The following is a 22913-nucleotide window of genomic DNA, read 5'->3' as shown; positions in this document are numbered from 1 at the left end:
TCATAGAACAGACTGCAACATATGCTTATACAATATGATTTGTACAGTGTACGTTCAACATCTGTATGTGCTGTTCGGTTCAATATTTTAATGTCAAGATAACGTGTAATAAATGACTGGAATGACCTCTTTGAATTTTTAAGTAAAATCAACTTGGATGTATTGGTCATTTCAACTTAAATTTACATTAAACTGACTTTAAAACTTATTTTGATAAGTTAAAGCAATGTAAACACATGTACTGCCATAACTTATTGTTTATATCATTTTAAGCAATAAGGAATTCAATTAAACTACATTAACCCAAACTCTTAGGCTTAGCTAGCATGTGAAGCATACTTGTTTATTTTGTTACATATTCAGTCACTGAAAGTATTGTTAAGTTTAACAGAGCAAAAGCTGCATGTTAAACACATTATTGTGCAACTTCAATGCAAAAGGTCTTGCCTTGACGTAACCAGTCAGGCGACGAAATGCACGCATTATAATTGGCCAAGAGACACGTCAATCAAAACGCCCATATCGGTCTTTTCCGGCTGAGTGTCAGCAGCAGCAACAACAGCAGCAGCATCATCATCATCATCATCATCATCATCCCTGTCCAAGAGAAGCGAAATCCAGTCATCATCACAGGTACCCGATTGTCTTCTTTAAATGTAGCCCTTCGGACTCTTTCACAGCACTAACTGCGGTTTTAAAGCAATGCTTTCCAGCGGACGCAAAGCTCTCGAGCCGTCATTTAGTAAGTTTTGCAGTTAGCTCGAGCTTTAGCCTGTTAGCATCTATTTACAGACTCCGGCTGCTCCTCTCGTAACATAGCGAGCTGCTGTCTTCCTACACAACATTGTTGAGTGAATAGCGATCACTGACAAAACCCACTGATTAACCTATCTGAACCAGAATAACCCCCCAAAATGCTGTCTAGATAGGCAGCTCACTAGAATTTAGGACACAGCCCTGATTTGTGATTTGAGCCCTGTCAATTGCTGAATCTTGGTGTTGGTGTGTAGTATTGTCTTTTGATTTACGTTTGAGTTTTAGAGATTGAAAACTTTCGTGTTGAGTTTTCGGGCTGTTCAGCTTCCCCAGCGTAATTTCTCATTAAAAGTAAACAGTGACGTTTTGTGAAGGTTTTTGCTTCCAGATAATTTGCATCTGTTTAAGTGTGTTAACATATTCTGCACCGACATGAACGAGTTCGTGACTCGTGTTGTTCCCTGTGGCTTTATACACCAGCTTCTGTAATAACTTGCTGATCTTGTTTACTAAATTATAGCATTATTTAGTATTTTATATCTTTCTTTTATTATCTTTACATATTCTTTTCTAATAAGTGACTGGTTTTGGCCTGTGGATTTATCAAATGGAGTTATCTGCATAGTCATATTGACTCAGTAGGTTTCATGGCTTTTAACTGCAGCAACATTTTTTTTTTTTCACCATTTTTCGCCAACATTTTTCAGTTTTAATCTGCATCTCATTTAAAGAAATGTCATAGACGTTGGCAGTCACCTGTGTTAAAGTGGGTGAAATGGCTCAGTAATGGACAGTGAGCTTTGCCACATGGACTTCTGAGCAGTTATTGCTTTTTCAGTTCCTGAGGTGTTTTGTTGTGTGTAGCTTGGGGCAAGACAGATGTAGCCACATTCCTGAGAGTAAATCAAGATACCACTGCCTTATTTTATGTGCGTGCACATGGAGATTCCCAACACCGCCTTAACTTAACTAATCTGTCATTGTCAGGTATGTGAATACACCTTACCCAAGCAGACTGCATTCCTAAGGTGTCAATGAATCTGAGTATTGCAAGAGTCTGTGATTCATTCCACTTCTGAAAACTTGTGGGTGTTTGTGTGTTTACCTACAGTCATGACCTTTCGGATATTGCCTCAACCTCATGTACCTGACCTTCACAAATGCACGCAGATTTGGAATGCTTATAATTCAATATTATACACATCATCCCCTTACGGCTTTATTAAGAATTTTGGCAACATCCTTTTTATATAAAAAAAATGAAATCAAAAGTCACCATGAAATCAATATTGACAATTCTTATTTTATCAAGGAATTGCTGTATTTATTTTAAAGTCCTCTTGTGGTGAAAATCAAATGTTTAATGTTGTTTATATGTCTATATGGTGATATTAATGTGCCTTAAGACAAACCATGTGCAACCACACCATTTTGTACACCATTGCAGAGTATTTTCTTTTTTAAACTGCAGAGAACCAAAGACAGTCTCAAAAATACGGTTTTGAAATCGCTGGTGTTTCTGATGTCACTACCCTCTAACCAATCAGATCGTTGTGCCGAGTCCGACGGGCTTCAGCATATCATTAATTGCGAAAGAGCAGGGGAGTCTCGGGAGAAGCCAGGTTTTCCCAGTATATTTTTTTTGTTGACATGAAAAATTGTGTAGATTTAGCAATATAGCGGGCGTATAGGCCTAATGTATATTATTATGTTATGATGAACTAACTATATGTCTTTCTCCACTGACGTGCTGAGTTTTTCCAAAGCGTTTCTGATGATTATTAGAAGGCAGCGGGTCAGACTCTGAGATGATGAACAGGATACAGGAACATGGTTTGTGTAATATTAGCAACACATTGTTGTTAGCTAAATGAAGCAAGTCTGTAGAGTTACATTCAAGCTATTTTAAAGCATGAATTTTTTTTCACAGGAAAATAAAACATTTAAATATGTCATTTTTCACCCTCTTGCCTGGGGCAAAGGTGAAACGGCCCGTCAGTCGCATGACATCACAGCAGTAGCGAACCACAACCAGAAGTCCGAGAAGTCACAATAGCGAAGAAAAGGCTAGATCGTAAATTCTGTTTCATCATGCTGACTTTAAATGCATTAAGCACAATAAATGCCCAATAAATTCTGCAGATTTGGATTCCCATCACATCTGTTCCCCTTTTCACAAATTCGTTCTCAGAAATGAGCCAGCACCCCTTTTAAAAAGTGTCAAGGGAAAAGGCTTACATAATCATCATGTATTTTGGGTTTGTGTGTGTTCTTGGTTTAGTCGATCAGGATTCTGTTCAAATGCAACCGTTTGTGTGCTGGGCATTGTAAGACTGTCTGTACCCGAGTCTTTTCATACGGACATATTGTGCCTGGTTATCAGTTGCCACGGCACCGGTGTTCAGTCGTCTCTGATTCTATTCGGCTCGCTCCCGGGAACCCTGTTCGCATATCAGAGATCATTACTGTAGCACAACACAGTGTCTCGGGGGCAGCTGAGACGTCTGTGTTATTTTAACATTTCATCTGATTGCAGAACACTTGTTTTCCCATGTAGGTGAAAGTGCATCAGAGATAATGTATCAGATTCTGATGAAAAACTTGAGCAATAGTCTCTCTCTCGCTTTGTCTCTCTTGTTTGATTTCAGGGGACTGATGGTGTCTCCCTGTTGACCCTTTGCTTATTTTGATATTGGCTCTAATGTGTGTTTAACGGTGAAAAATCGAATTTCTGTAATTATCAGCTAATAAGGGTAAATTAACATACTCTGGTAAATTGGAGGGAGCATACGCATTTTCTACACGGTCTGAGTTGGGTTTGTACGTCCACCAGATCTTTGATGGAATCACATCCTCATGTTCTGATATCAAAAATTTACAATGTTCAACAACTTGTATGAAGTAATTCTCTGTCTGCTGATCGAACTGGAACAAAGTGAGTTTGCAATAATTGAAGCTTTATTATATATTTTACATGATTTTATAATGTTATCCATTGGTTTGTTATAAATACACACAGTGTTACTGGGTTATTACTCTATTACATTTAATTCAGTATCTTTTTAGTCCAGTTAAAACCAAAAACGCATACAGTCTTCTCAAGTGTCTACTCAAATCTCTTAGAAAAATATGTGTAAAAAAAAAGGTCTTGTTTTTCATGCCCTAAGAGCAATAAAAACACATAGGGGGGGAAAAAAATCCTTCCTGAGGTTGTCATAATTCATGCATGAAAGGGTTAAGGACATTCCACACATTCACATCCCTTCTCTGCTTTAAAACGAACCGTCTGCGTTAAAAAAAGGTTAATGTTAAGAGTTGGTGTGACCGTGACAGAGACAGCTGAATGTTGTCTTCCATGCTTAAAGGGATACTTCACCTTATTTAAAGTGGATCATTTATGTTGAAGAAATGTGAAATTATTTTTGAATTTGGAGCTTTCTAGACTGAGAAAAGCCAGAAGATGTATTTTTGGGATGAAAGACAACAACTCCCAGAATGCACTTGCTTCGCTGCCCTAGGAGGCCACGCCTACCAGTAACAGAGCGCAGGAGTTAAACAACTAGTCTAGGCTACTAGCGAGTCTCCGTGATGAGTCTGCCCGGGATTTCGAGGTCGCCCAAAATGTTATGCTAAATATGCTATGCTAAATATATGCTAATGCTAATGCTAATATACAAATGCTAAATCCTGAAGTTTTCCCTTTAAGTTAGACTCATTTCCTGAATCTTTGATTTACTCATGAGTCATCTGTGTGGCCTGACCCCTGACTTTTGCCCTTTAAAAACTCATAAATAGCCTTGAGTTTCACCTGATGGAAAGGAAGCGTCACATGGTTTGGGTCATTAGAAACCAATTAGCCCTTGCAAATTGGTTGAGATGCTTTTGAATCACTGTTTGAAACTTGTGAACAATGAGTTGTTGATTAATTGGTTCAAGGAAATAGGGATGCCAAATTTACAATTTGAATTTCGAATAGTTGTTGAATTTAAATTAAAAAAACATATGCGAATGCAAAAGCGGTGCATTAGAATTTTAGGTGTGGTGTGCACCAGCCACCAAATGATGAATGAGTCATTGTGTCCAGTTATAATGCTCATTATGCCATGTCCTTACCAAACGCGATGCGATAAGATCCCTGCGGCAAGCTATTTCTCTGTCCACACAAATGACACAACTACGCGATGCGACAAAATCGATCAAAAATCACAGCCAATCAGAAGAGTGTGTGGGAGGAGTCTATCTGCAAGTACACTGCACTCTCAACCAAATGGATAAATACATAATCAAATTCATAAACATTAGACCATTTTAACGATTATTAAAAATACGGAGTGACTGATTCAATCAATCTTTGTCATAGATAGAATGCACTTGTTTGTTCACACTGAGTCCACAGTTTGTTTCTTATTTTTTTATTTAATTTATTTTCAAGATCTGATTTTATCCATTGTCGCTTTCAGAATGGCTAAGGTCATGGCGTCATGCTAAATGATATTCAGACTCACATTAGATGTGTTTAACATGAAATAAAGCACATAATTTCGGCATAATTTGTTGTTGTTGTTCCTGCCATGACATAGCAAAATTAGAAACATTTCTAAAATAGAATCGCTGCGTATTACCATTATGGCCGATTTGGACAAAAACTCTGATTAACATGGTCGTGTCTGGTTGGGACGCAGTGTTATATTCACAAATGAAACGTCAGCAAATTGAACTTTTACACAGATTCGCTAAAATGAAAGTCGGCAAGAAATGAAAATTCACCTTTCTTGTTTTGTTATTGTGAACAGTTTATCCACGTTTAGGTTTAAAAAGTGTATTTGACCTCATAATGTTTAAACAAAATGTCATAACTGGATGATCCAGTGGTAACGACAGACTTCTCTGTGTTGATACAGGACTTCTCCAATCATTAATTCCGCTTTATACCATGGTCTGGGTGAATACTCGATTCTGATTGGCTGCAGGGTGTCCGTTAAAAAGTGATAGAGGACACCTAGTAAAGTAGTTCTGGTGAAACTGCCTGTTTACCATTCGAAATTAATAAATAAATGCGCTGCCTACAACGGCTGTGAGTAACCATAGCAACAGGCAGTCACATGCTCTATCATCTAACGTTAGATATTATAGCCTAATACAACAATGAGCGACTTCGTGCTATTTCTTTTAACATTTATGGAGAATATGGCAACTTTGACGACTGGTATGCTGCTGAAGAAAGAAAAAATGTAAATAAAACGGAGGAAATTACACCGCTGCTGCGCTGCTCCATTGAACTCTATTGGTAACGACGTAACTTGCGACCATAGTTGGATAACGATGCTTTCGGGAAACGCACCCCTGAATGAGACCCTGCGGGAGTTTTACGCAGCTGTCCAGACAACCAAGGCAGGAGAAGGCTGAACGTTACAGCGTTTCAAGCCTAAGGAGCCTGAGGCAAATGACCCTCTGATCTGATTAATTTATTGCCCTCTATAACGTTAAGCGCAAATCGCTGGAGCTCAGAGCTAATTGTTTTTTATTGTTGTTTGATTAATTGTTTTATGTGTAATAAAAAAAACTATGCCTACCTTTGTGTTTCATGAAAAAAAAAAATGCATTTGTGAACCTGAAGGGATACGAGCTAAGCGGACTATAAATATCTCCGGTTGCTAGATAAACAGTCAGTCAAGTTATTATTTGTAAAAACTAGATTTAGCCTAATTAAAATATAAACTAATGTTTTATTTGGCAAGTGACCATGGTATAAGCGGGTTAATGCCCTCCGAGGTGTCCATTGTCAGGTTTTAATGGACTTCGGCGGAGGCAACCGTCCTCCGCTGCGCGTCGGCCGGTTTACGCCTCGCCGTCGTCCATTAAAACCTGACAATGGACACCTCGTCGGGCATTAACCCTTACTTAACTCATTAGTGCCTTTCTTACAATTGACTACAATCTCGCATTGATTTGAGTACAACGCCCACATGTCAAAACTGATGGATACACAATGAAAAAATCTTCTTCCTACTTTAGTTTTTCTTTTTAAACCTTTTTTGCTATTAACTTGGGTGTGTGTCATTTGGAAGAAAATTTCTGTTGCTACTTCACACTATTTATTCAGAGTTCACTAAAATGTTTGTCATGCACTGACCAGGTTGACGGTACGTAGATTATGGAACATAAGTGAAATACAAGTAAGGGTTAATGCCCGACGAGGTGTCCATTGTCAGGTTTTAATGGACGACGGCGAGGCGTAAACCGGCCGACGCGCAGCGGAGGACGGTTGCCTCCGCCGAAGTCCATTAAAACCTGACAATGGACACCTCGGAGGGCATTAACCCGCTTATACCATGGTCACTTGCCAAATAAAACATTAGTTTATATTTTAATTAGGCTAAATCTAGTTTTTACAAATAATAACTTGACTGACTGTTTATCTAGCAACCGGAGATATTTATAGTCCGCTTAGCTCGTATCCCTTCAGGTTCACAAATGCATTTTTTTTTTTCATGAAACACAAAGGTAGGCATAGTTTTTTTTATTACACATAAAACAATTAATCAAACAACAATAAAAAACAATTAGCTCTGAGCTCCAGCGATTTGCGCTTAACGTTATAGAGGGCAATAAATTAATCAGATCAGAGGGTCATTTGCCTCAGGCTCCTTAGGCTTGAAACGCTGTAACGTTCAGCCTTCTCCTGCCTTGGTTGTCTGGACAGCTGCGTAAAACTCCCGCAGGGTCTCATTCAGGGGTGCGTTTCCCGAAAGCATCGTTATCCAACTATGGTCGCAAGTTACGTCGTTACCAATAGAGTTCAATGGAGCAGCGCAGCAGCGGTGTAATTTCCTCCGTTTTATTTACATTTTTTCTTTCTTCAGCAGCATACCAGTCGTCAAAGTTGCCATATTCTCCATAAATGTTAAAAGAAATAGCACGAAGTCGCTCATTGTTGTATTAGGCTATAATATCTAACGTTAGATGATAGAGCATGTGACTGCCTGTTGCTATGGTTACTCACAGCCGTTGTAGGCAGCGCATTTATTTATTAATTTCGAATGGTAAACAGGCAGTTTCACCAGAACTACTTTACTAGGTGTCCTCTATCACTTTTTAACGGACACCCTGCAGCCAATCAGAATCGAGTATTCACCCAGACCATGGTATAACTTGTGTTAATCTATTAAGATTTGTAACGTTTTTCTAAGGTATATTGGGTGCCTGCTTATTTGAAGATGCTTTGGGTCATTGTATACTTCAGTCATTGTTGGTCTAATAGGTTTCTTTTTGTCCTTCAAAATGTTAGCAAATTTCTGTCATTATGGACCCCTAACCCTAACTATGAGCTGGAGTAATAGTGGCACTTTGCTTGGCAAACACCACTAATGAATTGTCAAGGTAAATTGTGGAGTGATTTGGCGTTAAAGGTATTTCCTGAAGTTGCAGAATGGTTGGTGGCACTTATCTAAATAAAATGTCTGAGAAGGTTTATTATTAAAAAGCAATAAACGTTATGCAACATACTTATGCATATTTGTCCTAATAGCGAGTCGGCTCATTGACTTGGCTATCGCAGAAAATGTTTTTGCAAACAAGAGCCACAGGAGACAGCGTAGTATTCATGATAGTTGAAGGAAAAACTTGAACTGGGTAATTAGAAATGGGCACTACTTGATTTGTCTTCGCTTTTCATGTTACTTAAAGACTTCAAAGTTGTCTTAGGGGTGTAATAGCAGCTGTCAGTTGCTCTCCCGTAATTTGTGCTCCGGGAATTCATTAAGCCTAAATGGCAGTCTGCTAAGACAGACCAAGAGAGACATTCAGCAAGTCAATAGCTTCATACATTTGCATAGCTGGCTAATAGACTTTAACCGTGAAAGAAGCGTTCCCTCAGGTATTGTCTAGACTGAGATAAGGCCGTCCTGTGTGCGTCACAGTACAGGTCTATCGCTCCGCTTGCACTCTTTGGATGGAGATTGTCCAAAGTTCAGTTCTATATCAAATAAGTTGCTGCATACAAGCCCATGGGAGGAGACCTGCAGTGGCTCCACCTCTCATTTCAAGAGCAGCCGGCTAGTTTCAGTCAAACAGGATAGGTGAATGGATGCATGCATAAATGAACTAAGGCTCTAAGATCTTTGGAGTGAAGGTGAATGATGGGATTTTTGTTTTTCCTATATGGGAAGCATCAAATGGACTCCATTTTAAAACTATTGTAAGCTGTTTTCTTGTTCATGAGTCTGGTTTTGATATTGACCATTGTCTCTTTGCAGGTGTCCCTGTTTCCAGAGACAAGAAAGAGAGACCATGTTTTAGAGACCTTGTGTTGTCAGCCCATTCTCTACAATGAACAATGAAGACGAGTTCTATGATGCCGTCACAGGTGAGAGAGACGTTTCGGGATGGTAGGGCTCCACAGTTAATCAGAAAAAATTATCAATAATATGATTCGAAAGTGTCCATTTATGTCTACTCCTGTTGCGTTTGTTTTTAAACCAATCACATACATCTATCACCAATGGATGGATATTTGAAACCAAAAGGTAGCTCTAAAAAAAGAGAAAGAAATAAGTTCAACAACTTTGCCCACCTCTGTGACACAAGCCAGTCCAGTCGTGTGTCATGAAAACATTGACATACTCTCAGCGCTGTCTGAGTTCACACACAGCAGTATTAAACAGATGTGTTTTCTTTTGACGCTCTCATTTGTCTCTTATTGTGAGTGTTCTGGCCAATGTTGACTTAGGCCCTCAGCCGTGTGTGTTTGTTATGACAGAGCGTTTAAAATGCGGCGAGCCAGTCTGGTGTCGGTTTACCGCAATCTATTGATAACTTCAATTATGTAGTGCAGCTTTCAGATGATCCGATGGCTTCTGTCATTGCGGAGATGAAAATAATGTAATGAATAAATAAACAAGGCAATATGGACTTTGGCAGGTCATTGTGCTGGAAACCTGAAGCCTGATATCATATCAACCAAGTCTCTCATATCGGGTGATACAAAACGTGAGGAACCGCATTTTATTCCATGTTTATTAAATCGTTAAACAAAGCATGTTGATATCAGACATACAGAAGAAATTTATAAGTCTTCTGCATTTAACACGTATGGTCAGTTTTAGTGGAGAGATTTTATTTATGGCAATAACGTATATGTTTGATTACAACTGATATTATTTTATGTATTTTATAAATAACTTCACTGTTCTTTTTTTATTATTATTAACATTATTGAAAATCAAATATCTTGAACACATATTTAAACACAATTCAAAAATATATGATAATAATAATAATGTGCTTGTGTGTCTCAGGCTTGGATTCAGACGAGTCGTGTGAAGGCACATCAGAAGCCAGTTTTAAAGACGCTGTAGTGTATGACGGCACTCAGAAGAACAATGGAGCTGTTCCTCAGGAGAACGGAATTAAGAAGCGCAGGTCTGGCCAGATTCCAGTGCCGTGACCCATACACTTCTTATTATGCTCTCTCTCTCTCTCTCTCTCTCTCTCTTGTTTTCATCTAATGTTTACAGTTCATTCTCGTTCATGTATAATCTTAACATCTGTGCATAGTTCTACTGTCAAACATATCAGTACACTTATAAGAGTGTGTCCATGTTTATGAATTAGAATTCTTCTGCTCTTTTAGGTCGTCTCTTCCTGCCCCTATGTTCTCCAGAAATGATTTTAGTGTTTGGAGCATTCTCAAGAAATGTATTGGACTGGTAAGGATAAAAAATTAATCATTCTTGTAGTAGCAAGTTCAGCATATATTAATTATGAGTGCTTTAAGAATGGATGGTCTGATTAATGTCTATTAGTGAGGTTATGTACTTGGTCACCATGAAATAAAAAAATGGACAATTCCTATTTTTTTATGGAATATTGCAAGGGGCATTATAATTGATTGACCATGAATCTCAATATTGTTTTTATATATTTATTACAATCTAACTATATTTATTTTATATATTACATGTCACCACCGCTTGGAAAGGGCAAATAGTGATCCCTCGCCTCCAGCTCACATGAGTTTGCAGCAGTTGGCAACAATGATCCAATCAAGGACAAAATCAAGTCCTGTTTATTTTTTACTCTTATATAGATCACGCAATAGGGAAGAAAAGTCCATTGAATTTTTCATGTCATGCCAACTTTTTTTTTTTTTTAACTTCTCGAAGAGTGTTAAATGGTATAGCGCGAAAATAGGTATCGCGATATATAGTTAGCGTGAGTTCTTTTGACCACGCTAATCGTGTAGTAAAAAGTTTGATATTGTGACAGCCCTAAAAAAAAATCCATCACTTTCAGCAATAAATTAAGAAAATTACAGTCAAAACAAAAATATTTCAATGCTTGGTTTATGTATATGCAGTCACATCTCACTGTTATTATGATGACGTGAAGTTGACTGTTTAACGTTTAAAAAAAACTCAAATCATTCTTTTCTATTGATTTTCACTCCATCCAGCTCTTTTTGAATGCAAGAATGTCCTTAAAGGATTAGTTCACTTTAAAAAAAAACTTACTGATAATTTACTCACCCCCATGTCATCCAAGATATCCATGTCTTTCATTCTTCAGTCGAAAAGAAATTAAGGTGTTTGATGAAAACTTTCCAGGATTTTTCTCCATGTAATGGACTTCAGTGGGAACCAAACGGTTCAAGGTTCAAAAGAGTTTCATAGCAAACTGCAAACTGTTCAAAGGGATTTAAACGATTCCAGACGATGAATAAGGGTCTTATCAAGCAAAACGATCGCTCATTTAAAAAAAAAAAATAACAAAGTTTAAGTTTTATAAGCTCAAATGCTCGCCTTGCTCTGTTCTGTGACGCACGTTTGACTCTCCTGTTCGAACTCGTTCATCAAAATGAACAAATCTTTTCCCGAGTCAATTCGTACATTTCGTTCGTTAAATGTCATTTTGATGAACGAGTTCAAACAGGAGAGTCACGAACGTGCATCTCAGAACAGAGCAAGGTGACCATTTGAGCTTATAAAACAAACTTTTTTTTTTTTTTTTTTTTTAGCGTTTCGCTTGATAAGACCCTTATTCACTGTCTGGAATCGTCTAAAGCCCTTTGAACAGTTTGCACTAAAACTGTCTTTTGGACCTTGAACTGTTTGGTTCCCAATGAAGTCCATTATATGGAGAAAAATCCTGGAATGTTTTCATCAAAAACCTTAATTTCTTTTCGAATGAACTGAAGAAAGAAAGACATGGAGGTCTTGGATTACATGGGGGTGAGTAAATTATCAGCAAAAGTTTTTTTAAAAGTGAACTACACCTTTAAGAAACACGCCCGATCGCTGTCTAATGGACATACTGTAACCCTAAAGCAGCGTTCCTCAAGGGCGACTAGTCAACCAGTTTGAAAATGTGTTGTTTGGCACAACCTGTAAAGGGTTTGATCCTGCTCAGCCTGTTTGATTGTGCTGTATTGCAGGAGCTGTCAAAGATCACCATGCCCATTGTGTTCAATGAGCCCCTGAGCTTTCTGCAGAGAATCTCTGAGTATATGGAGCACACATACCTCATCCACAAAGCCTGCTCACAGAACGACTCTATAGAGAGGATGCAGGTGAGACAAAATAACCGTACAAAATTCATACACTACATGGTTGAGTAGATATTAATGTAAAGTGCAACTCAAGTGTAGGCTATGCAGGACAGTTTTGTAATATCGCAATCCGCCCTTTAATTGGACATGTTTTTTTCTGTCTTGCTCCTAAGACGGTAGCTGCCTTCGCTGTGTCTGCAGTCGCTTCTCAGTGGGATAGAACTGGAAAACCTTTCAACCCGCTTTTAGGAGAAACCTACGAACTCGTACGGTAAAGAGACCTGCAGAGCGTTTCATTACAAACTATGCTGATAAGATTTGAGGATGTCGATAAACACTGGTTAGATCAAGATTGCTCTAAAGGGAAACTGTTCTTTGTCATTTATGTAACTCTGCTTCTTCTTCCCCTTTAATTCTTCCTTCCTCTACCCTTGTTGACTTCTCTTTCACTCAGAGAGGATCAGGGTTTCAGACTGATCTCAGAGCAGGTGAGTCACCATCCGCCCATCAGTGCGTTTCACACCGAGAGTCTGACGGGCGACTTTGTGTTCCACGGCTCCATCTACCCCAAACTCAAGTTCTGGGGCAAAAGTGTGGAGGCAGAACCTAAAGGGACCATCACGCTAGAGCTTCACAAGTGAGTGTGCCATGTTTATGTGCACACACATGTATACACCCTGATATACAGTATATATAAATAAATGTGTGCACATCAACTGCTATTTTTGTGTTCATGAAAAGCTCTATTGATTGTATGAGTGAGATTTTCCTAGGATGAGTCAGTGGTATCCTGGTTTGATTTGAGAGCAAAGAGTTCTTGGGTTGCTGAGTAACGGCCTGCTCACTATGTGTGTGTGTATCCTCACAGGCATAAAGAGGCATACACATGGACGAACCCTTTTTGCTGTGTACATAATGTAATTATCGGTAAACTGTGGATTGAACAGTACGGCAATGTGGAAATCGTCAACCACAGGTAAAGTTTTTATGACTTGTCTATTCTGTTGTGAATTGACATGGATTTTTTGAATGATTAGTGTGATGTGTGATTGCTTAGTACTGGAGAGAAGTGCGTGCTGAACTTTAAACCCTGTGGGATGTTTGGAAAGGAGCTGCACAGAGTTGAAGGTTACATCCAGGATAAGAGGTGAGATACTGACTCACACTTTTCACATTTTACTGGACTTCATCTCTAACCATGAACCGTTTAAATTATGTAGATCATGTTTAACGAAAGACCCTGCCCAACTTTTGTAGCTATAGTTATTTTAAATGTGCTTATACTAACACCTAGCAGCAGGGATAAAGCCTCACACAAAAGAGCAAACATTTTCAGTTTTCAGTTCCATTGAAATCCACTATTTGCAATCAGTTACTATTGATTTATTCTGTGAGTGAGAAGCGGGTTACTTAAGGGGCTTTCTCACCAGGTAGTTATAGGAACTAGCCGAGTTCCCCCGAGAACTACATTTCCCCCCTGGGCCATTTTCCTGGCTGCATTCGCACCGCACAGTAATGTAAGGGCAGGTGCAAAAAACTGGAGGATTTATATGTATAATTATGGGATCGAAAAAAACAAACAAAAAGGAGGGCTAAGAGTAGGTTTGCCAATTGTTGCGTATTAGCCGGAACTTCCCGTGTATTGGGCCTAATTGATTTGTCCCATACGTGATCTCCTTTTTTTCCCATTTATATGCTGATTTCACACAGCCGCCATTTTGAAATGGCTCCGGGGGGAAGAAACAATACATGATGTATTTGAAATGACTCCGTGTTGTTGTGTTTGATGTAGAAATTAGGTATTCTAAAAATGTACATACATTTCGTTCATACTTTAGACTATATACAGTGAAATTCATTTACAAATATATATATATATATTCAGAACGTAAAAAAAGAAGCAGGAACGAACTTTTGACATATCCTATATTGGATATTAACATCCAATAGTGTAAATCGCGGCAGTAGCTTCAGGTTGGTTGTCCAAAGCATTGTTGTTTATCTGTACTTCCGGGGTTCTTCCCACCGGAGCCTCACTTTCGATTTCAAAATGGCGGCTGCGTGAAATCAGCTTATTGACTGTTAATTGAACGCACCCTTGCTGAATAAAAGTACGCTATTACTCTCTTTTAATTTCTTTCCTTTCTTACTGACCCCCAACTTTTGAACTGTAGTCTATAATGTTACAAAAGCTTTTTATTTCAGATAAATGCTGTTATTTTGAATGATGGTTTTGTGTAATGTCATTTGTTTTGTATGACATTTAATTTAATTGTACATAAATAGGTCCTAGAACATACTTAACTGCATGACCTACACTGTGGTACAGTACAAATATTTTGAGTGCCCCTTATATTCCTATAAAGAACCTCGATTGTCCCGTATTTTCCTTTTCTGAAGTTAACAACCCTAAGAGACTAAAAATCTCCTACGATAACTTGCAATTCTGCATATCATCAAGGCTGAGAAAAGAACAAACGCCACAGACAAAGGCGAGAGGTAAATGCTATTTATCGCTGTTTTCCATATTCGTGGAATTAGCTGCTGGAGTTATGGTGTGTTCTATTATAGCCAACGAACCGACTCGGACCTCGGATATGACGTCACGTCCACGTATTATGTTTTGCGCGAAAATGGACGCCACCCGGAAAGCTGTTGTAATGGTGGCACTGGCCGAGTTAACATTACACCTACACCTTATCAAAACGCAGCCATTTGAACTTGAAAATGTTCACTTTATTTAATGTTTTTCATGTTAATCTTCTGTTAGCAACGTTAGTAATTGCACTCACAACAACCGATTCCCATACCTACAGGGGACGCAGTAATACGAGTGATTATAACCGTCATTTAAAGTTCCAAAGCGGTTCAAAAACAATGAAAAAAATTCATACTTACAAGCCACACAGGGCGCAGCCATCTTGAATTCCGAAACAGAATACTTGCTCGGTGTCCTCCTCATAGTTGTCCGACGTCCGAGAGGAGAAATCCGAGGGCGTGGTGCTAGGCAACATCTGTCTTCCGAATCGGATCTCCGAGACGGATAAAAAATAGAACGCACCATTAGTGTATTTAAACTGTGTTTACACAGCTTTTTAAAAATGACAGGTGCCGGTGTTTCACAAGCGTCCGGCCAATCAGTGTACACTTACGTCACTGGTAGTTCCTATTGTGCTGAGTTAGACTCTACTCTGAAAGTAGGAGCTAATTTAGTTTCCCTAAATGCCTTATGCCTAGTTCACACTACATGATTTTAAAATGTCGGGCTGAATTGTGCAGTTCACGCTACATGACTTGCTCTCAGTGAAATCATGAGTGTTCAAGTTGTTTAGCTGTTCACACCACACAACACAATGTGATTGATCCACAACAGGAGGTAACTCACTACACGAGTTAACAACGCACTACATAGAGATACAACCACGATCGGATGATAAGAGCATATCATTTGTGACTCAATGAGAGCTGTTTCAGTACTATAGTACGGTCTAAATCCTGAAAATAATCAAACAAATAACGAGTTGACAACAACACGATTCTATCTGGTCTAGAAACCATGTTTTGTAACGAAAAACCACGCAATAAAACGAACCAGAAATGACGCGAAACTGCAGAGAAGAACACAACACGCGAATATGAACGTCAGGCAGAAACTAGTGCTGCACACTGTTTGCTCGACGATCTGCTCTGAGAAAAAAAAATGCAAAAAAGAAAAAGTAAGATTTACCTGGTGTCCTCAACCCATGCGTTGCTATGATTGGCTGTACTCATGACATCACTGAGATTGAGTCGCGCGACTGCTCGAGATATCTAGCATGCTAGATATTTTTCTGAGCTCGGTGACCTGTCTGCGAGGTGTCTGCGAGCTGTCTTTGATGCGTTGTTGGCTCTTTCACACTAACGGATTGGCGAGCGTTAATCGTCCGCTAATCGCACGCGATAACACCCTGACTTGTCGGCGACTCAACGATTTGCAAATCGGGCTTAAATCGGGCTTAAAATCACGTAGTGTGAACTAGGCTTTAGTTTCCCTAAAAAAGGCCTTTCTACAACTAAAATCATTGACAGTTCTTGCGGCGCAAACACACCAAAAATGCGCACTTCTGCCTGTAGTTATAGGAACCAAGGAAATGTTACTCCAGTGCGAAAGCTCCTTTTGAAGTGGCATTTATCTGATCAAATGAGGTGATTCGTTTCAGGTTCAATTTTTTAGTAGGTTACTGACATGATTGGAGTCATATAAGTATTAATTTCTTTGTGTAAAATAGTTTTCAATGAGATAAGCAATGATGCCATTTAAAGATTAAAAGCAGTTAGACCTCTTTGACACCCATGACATTTGGAATGAAGTTAATAATTATGGAGCGATTTAAATCTCTGGAGGTGCCAGGTCACTGTACTGTTGGTTGTAGTTGCAGCAAGAGCTCGATCACTGTCCCGTTGGCAGTCATCGCTTTGCATCACTGCTCATTTGCATAATGTTGAACTTTGATTTCTGGTTAAAAATGAAAGGTTTCCTTTTTTTCCCCTGTTGATGCAAATTGCTTTCTGCGTGAATGGCCATCTATATGGCTGATGTAGACATAATTGACAGCAGCAAGGCTGTGAGGGATAGACATGCATCTCTTCAGTGGGTTGTACTGTTATTTAATGTGTTTTTGTTTTGCTTTTTTCTGCTGACAAAACACTGCAAAAATATCTTTCCAAGAAATTTCCGTAGACAAACAACTTCAGACAACATGAGCTGTGGAAAATGAGTGATCTAGGAGCTTTATACAGCGGCTGCCATTGAAAACACCGCAAGTCTATCTCTCGCAGCCTCGCTTTCATAGCAGTCATGATGATCTATGACTTTCTGGAAAAAACATTCTGAGACAATTGCTAGATGTAATACACATGAAAGGAATATTGGTTCTTTTTCATGATGTATTGTAAACCCAAATCTGCTTCAGCAATCGTAAAGATTAAGCTGACTCAGTTTACTTAGTTTAATCTTTACAATTGCTGAAGCAGATTTGGGTTTACAATATATCATGAAAAAAAAAACAATATTCCTAGTATAGTATTGAAAAATATTTTTCAAGATCAGCTTTCTTTTATTTTACAGTGCTACGTACCTCAAATCGTTTTTCTCCTCTACATGTACTTTGCTTGCAGTAAGAAGAAGCGCTGTGTGATTTATGGGAAATGGACGGAGTGTATGTGGAGCGTCGACCCACATGTGTACGAGGCCCATCGGAAGCTCGAGAAGAAAGGAGCGACGGACACTAAAAAACAGAAACAGGTGTGAAAGATATTAGCAAGGCTAACCTCTCATTCTGCTTTAACCCCTGATTGCTCACTTATCTTTTATTTACTTTTATACATGGAAGCAGCTCTCCTCTCTGTGTTCATGTCAAGGTAACAGATGTAGACTAGTGTCAGTAGTGTCAGAGATCGACTAGTGATTCGGGCACATGTAAAGAATAATGGAGTTGTTTTAGGGTTACAGAACTGTTTGCATTGGTAGGTGTGTAGTTTAAATAGGTGCTAATTTATGTACAGAAGAGCGGTGTGTAGGTGTAGAGAGAGCCGGTGTGTTAAAATACTCATCATGCCTCAGACCTTTGACTCTGTTCAGCTTTTTGTCAGTTCCTTTTGGTCCCATTGTGCAACAACACACCCAGTTTATGGCTGTGTTTGACAGACGTCTGAGTGTGGGAGATTAAAGGGATAGTTCACCCTAAATTAAAAATTGTCACAATCAACCTCATGTCGTTCCAAACTTGTACGACTTTCTCTTCTCTGTGGAACACAAAAGGAAATATTTTGAGAAATGTATACGTTGTTCTTTTTCTTTTTTGTCCAATGGAAGTCACTGGTGGTCACTGACACCAACACTGTTTGGTTAACAACATTCTTCAAGCTATCTTCTCTTGTGTTCTGCAAAAGAAAGTAAGTCATACAGGTTTGAAAAAAGACAAGTAAATGATGAAACTTGTGTCCGAAATTTTTGCACGTTACCCCTGGGCTTCTTCGTCCGAAAATGACCAAAAACGTTTACGTTTTGAATTGTTTTATTATTTTGCTTCATCGGATGGGGGTGAAACTTGGTGACTTTTGTTGTATTACCTATATGAACACACAAAGAGATGACTCTGATTTGTTAAAGAGTCGTAAAAAAAAGTCACACACACGCTTCCTCCCGGTCAAAATTGACCGACATAGGAAATAAATGGGAAATACGAGTTTGATTGTAATACTAATCATAATGCAAAACCTGATACTTATCTAAACATTTTTGTTAAAAATTAAGTAGTTGTCTTTTCGAATATCTAAATGTATATCTAAATAAAAAAAAGAATAAGATAGAGAAATCATGTCTAAAACAACAAAAGGAATCAAAAAAGCCTTTTTATGTATTTATATAGGTGCTATAGGCAGCCTACAGGCTGGTACAGGACATTGCACACATGTAACTATTTTTAAAGCCACTAGATGGCGCACTTCTACTTGAACATTTGTTTTTATTAAGCTTGCACTCTATTTTGATGTGAAAATATAAATATAAATTATAAATTTGAAAAAAATAAAATAAAATAAAAAAAATATATTAATTCTAATGGAAAAAATAGCTCATAAAAATTATAGAATTAATGCAAAGCATCATTAAAAAACTCTAAAAATTCTAAATAATAATCAGAAAATATTATAGAACAAAAATATATTTGAATGGTTATCCTAGGAAAAAGTAAAGTTAAATTTTAAGGCTTCATCCATTTACAAAGAAGCCCAGAGGGTTAAAAACTAAATTCAACCTCACGTTATGTCGCACTGCCCCCCACAACTTTCGTCTGTCATAAAAAAAATCAAATCGGGTTCGATTTTCTGCATTTTTCGCATTCGTAGCAAGCAGTTTGAATGGAGTTTTGATGATTCAGAGCCACCAAATCATGAATACGAAAAAAAGAATACAAAACTTTCAGACTCACTGTGCAATGGCCTCTAAGCTTTTGAAGACATTTATTTTAAAGAAAGAAAGCCCAAGCTCCCTTTTCAAGCCAAACATTTCACAAAAAATAACCATTTCGATTTAAATGGTAAAACAATACATATACTGGAGATGCCACTTGTGCTTTGATATCTTATCTCTAATGCAGTGAAATTCATACATTAAATGTGACTAAATGGTTTTTGGGGTTCCACTGTATGCGTTTCTGCTTTTCCTGTCTGTGTTGAATCAGCGTGAAAAAGGTTATTGTCTTGTCTGAGAGATTTAAATAAGCGTGTGCACCAACAGGAGGAGCCAGAAGCTGTCAACGAGGATGAAGATGAAATGCCTGATGTACAAGAAACTGTGGCTGTGGTTCCTGGTAGCACGTTATTATGGAGAATATCATCTAGACCTTCTCATTCGGCAGAGGTACATGCTGTTATTTTCAAGAAGGCACACGCACGTCAATGCCTGAAAAAAAAAAGTTACACCAACTAATGATTTCTTAAAAGATTAACTTCTTTAAAACAAATATTATTACAAATGAAAATAACTATTTTCTCTTTTATTATATTTTAAAATGTAATTTATTCCAGTGATCAAACCTGAATTTTCAGCATGATTACTCTTCAGTCTTTACTGTCACATGATCCTTCAGAAATCATTCTAATATGATGATTTGCTGCTCAAACATTTATTATTATCAATGTTGTGAAAAAAAGCCGTTGTGATCTAAATCTTTAAAATGGTTTACTGTCACTTTTGATCAATTGAATACATCCTTGCTGAATTCCTTTATAAAACAAAACAAACTGCCAATTTAATGATTGGTTTACTTGATTTGAAACCCCTCTGTTCACTTCTAGATGTATAACTTCACTAACTTTGCCATGACACTGAATGAGCTGGAGCCTGGCATGGAAGGAGTGCTGGGACCAACAGACTGCCGCCTACGGCCTGACATCAGAGCCATGGAGAACGGCAACATGGGTAATAAAAAATGTTTTGGTTTTCTTTTCAGCAGCCCTACAGCGCCTCCTGCTGTTCATACATGCAAAAGACTAACAAATGAATAATTAATTGGGGTGGTGAAGATGGGGCAGTGGATAAGACACATAAGGCCTTTGGTGTGAGAGACCCACTGTGAGACACCAATGTCGTGCGACCTCTGACATATATAGACACTTTGGATAAAAGCGTCAGCTAAATGAATAAATATGAATGTAACATAAAGCTTTCGTGTGTTTGTGCAGATGAAGCCAGCAGAGAAAAGGAGAGACTGGAGGAGAAACAGAGAGCAGCTCGTAAGGAGCGGGCCAAAGATGGTGAAGAGTGGTCCACAAGGTTAGTACTACTAACACTTTCCTGCTTTTTCTATGTGTGTGCCATATCTTAACCTCTCTGACCGTTTTAGGTGGTTTCAGTCGGGCACAAACCCATACACAGGATCACAGGACTGGCTCTACACTGGCGGCTACTTTGATAGGAAATACACAGACTGTCCTGACATCTACTGATGAGGAGGTGCAAGTTTCATCACCTCCTTCCTCACCATGCACCATATTGTACCCAACCGAAAACAATAGCACTTATGCTCACATTAATATCGTGCGGCCACCATCTTCAGCACTTGCGTTTATGATCAAGCTTTTTGAATTCATCAGCCCTGTAGGTTTTATCAATGGAGGAGAGTTTCGAAACAGCAGTGAACTTTCAAGCCTCATCAGAGCTCCAGCTGGGTCACCGTCAGTGAGTCCGGAGCTCGATGTAGACGTAGTTACATCACATGAAGTCACCGCTAAAATGGTTCTTTGGCCACTTTCCATGTACAGTAGGCGTTTAACAAACTAATTCCAGATGTTTTGAGTTGGGCTAGCACTGAGCCACCTAAGACCTCGGATCCAGAGCGTGAATGTGATCAAGCATTAATTCAAAAGTACAACACTTAGAGTGTTTAGTGAATGATGATGAATGTTATTATTAATGAACTCTGTGTGTGTGTGTGTGTGTGTGTGTGTGTGTGTGTGTGCGTGTGGCAATTATGTAAAAAGTAATCGTTTTTTTGTTTTTGTTTTAATTGGTACAATATTTTGCCCTTCGGATTTGGTTTCAGATTAAACTTTACGCAAAATGTCCTCACCATGCGTTCAATATGGTGATGTGTTTTAAAAAAAAGCATCAAAAGCTCTTTTTTGTTCACTTTGTGGTTCCCGCAGAGACTCATGGGATGTAAAATAGGCTGATTGTACTGAGTTTAATGTTTAATAAGTTACAACTAGCTCTGTTGACATTTATAAAAGCACAATTTTCATATTCCACATTTTTTATGAGGTATCGGTGTCACACTAAATTGTTCGAGCACTATCCGTTGAATTTAGGAAAAGTAGGGTTTCGTGGGTTGGTTTATCCATCAGCATTTGCATTTGTTATCGCTGCTCTCAAACACAGACATGTACATTGTGTATTTAAGAAAACGGACTAAATCTATGCAACCCATCAAACTGCTCAAACACCCCATGTCTTGATGAACGTATGGAACGGCAGCTTATATAACATGCATCTCAATTTAAGAGTATATTTCCTGCCTATAAATGCCATAAAGTATTTTACGATCTATTCATATTCTCATTCAGACTGCTTCCTTTCGTTTAGAGATGATCTGAAGTCAAGTAAGCGGGTTTGAAGCACAGTGATGCGACAGTTGCTGCTCTTTTCATGTACACACACACACACACACACGTTTAGTTTCCCACAGTGCCTGACTTTGAATGGATCTGTTAGTCACTAATGCTTAACCTCAAGCGGTTTGTTCCTGCGCACCTTTCCCCTCGTCTAAGCACTAAACGTCAACAGGAATGTCAAAATTTGTTAGATACACACTCGACTTTCAGTACACTACTTGTTTTGCATCCTTTATTGTTGTCTGTTGCTTCATTAAATGTACATTTGATCATTTGAAAACTAGCGTGCGTTATGAGACTAATATTACACAATTAAACTGTAGATTTCATTTTTTTATGTGACGTTGTGTGAGTTCATTGTGTAAGTGGAATGATTAAGCGTCCCTCTTGTCGTATTTTCAATGTACGGATGTCTGTATGTTCCAAGATGTTGCACATAGATTTCTAGCAATCATAAGCACATGGCTCTTATTTTGTGCAATGATTTATTTTTATAGTATTTAATTGTTTTTGTTAAAAGGTGTCAAAGGGTATTTTACTGTGAGATGAGGCTTGTACTTCATTTGTGAACAGTTTGCTTTGGAGTTAAATGGGGATGTCATTCTGGTGAGAACAAATTCTACTAACTGAAATTTTAGTTTGAAAATGTTGATTCTTTTGGAATAAAAACATGACATTGATAAAGCTCTCTCTGTTTCTTTCCTTTGAATGCTGGAAATCTGCATTACTGCCTTTTTTTTGTGCCCATGTGGTAGGGAGAAATATTCATTTCTGTATGATCGTTTTATAGATTATGTGGCAATAAGGAGAATAAACACTTTTTTTGCCCACAGTTGTAAAGGAAATTTTAAATTACAAAATATATAAGTACATTAACATTCAGTAACATAATAAACTCAAAAAATGAAGCTGAATTGTTCCTTGTGTTGTCTTCATTTAAACACTTTGATACAAAATC

The 22913-nt window shown here is 38.3% G+C and overlaps 1 protein-coding gene across 1 annotated transcript; it reads left to right on the top strand.

The window, feature by feature from the left end:
• The first annotated feature begins 502 nt into the window (after nucleotides 1-502).
• osbpl2b (oxysterol binding protein-like 2b) lies at nucleotides 503-22639 on the top strand. Its single transcript, XM_039652168.2, has 14 exons — nucleotides 503-633; nucleotides 9012-9121; nucleotides 10053-10176; nucleotides 10388-10463; nucleotides 12188-12322; nucleotides 12475-12572; nucleotides 12756-12938; nucleotides 13170-13277; nucleotides 13359-13448; nucleotides 17459-17585; nucleotides 19581-19703; nucleotides 20141-20264; nucleotides 20528-20618; nucleotides 20689-22639. Exons 2-14 carry the CDS (start codon nucleotides 9085-9087, stop codon nucleotides 20789-20791), a joined length of 1419 nt encoding a protein of 472 aa, XP_039508102.2. The 5' UTR covers nucleotides 503-633; nucleotides 9012-9084; the 3' UTR covers nucleotides 20792-22639.
• Nucleotides 22640-22913: the final 274 nt, after the last annotated feature.

Source organism: Pimephales promelas, chromosome 20, assembly GCF_988280905.1.
Source record: "Pimephales promelas chromosome 20, fPimPro1.hap1.1, whole genome shotgun sequence".
Lineage (NCBI taxonomy): Eukaryota > Metazoa > Chordata > Actinopteri > Cypriniformes > Leuciscidae > Pimephales > Pimephales promelas.
The sequence above is the reverse complement of the archived record's forward strand: the minus strand, read 5'-3'. Positions and strand labels throughout refer to the sequence as shown.

Bases quoted from the DNA above. Each gene is read 5' to 3' on its own strand.
- osbpl2b (XM_039652168.2), top strand. From the start codon at position 9,085: ATGAACAATGAAGACGAGTTCTATGATGCCGTCACAG. The intron at 12,573-12,755 runs GTAAAGAGACCT...TCTTTCACTCAG, and splicing joins GAAACCTACGAACTCGTACG to AGAGGATCAGGGTTTCAGAC. The intron at 12,939-13,169 runs GTGAGTGTGCCA...GTATCCTCACAG, and splicing joins ATCACGCTAGAGCTTCACAA to GCATAAAGAGGCATACACAT.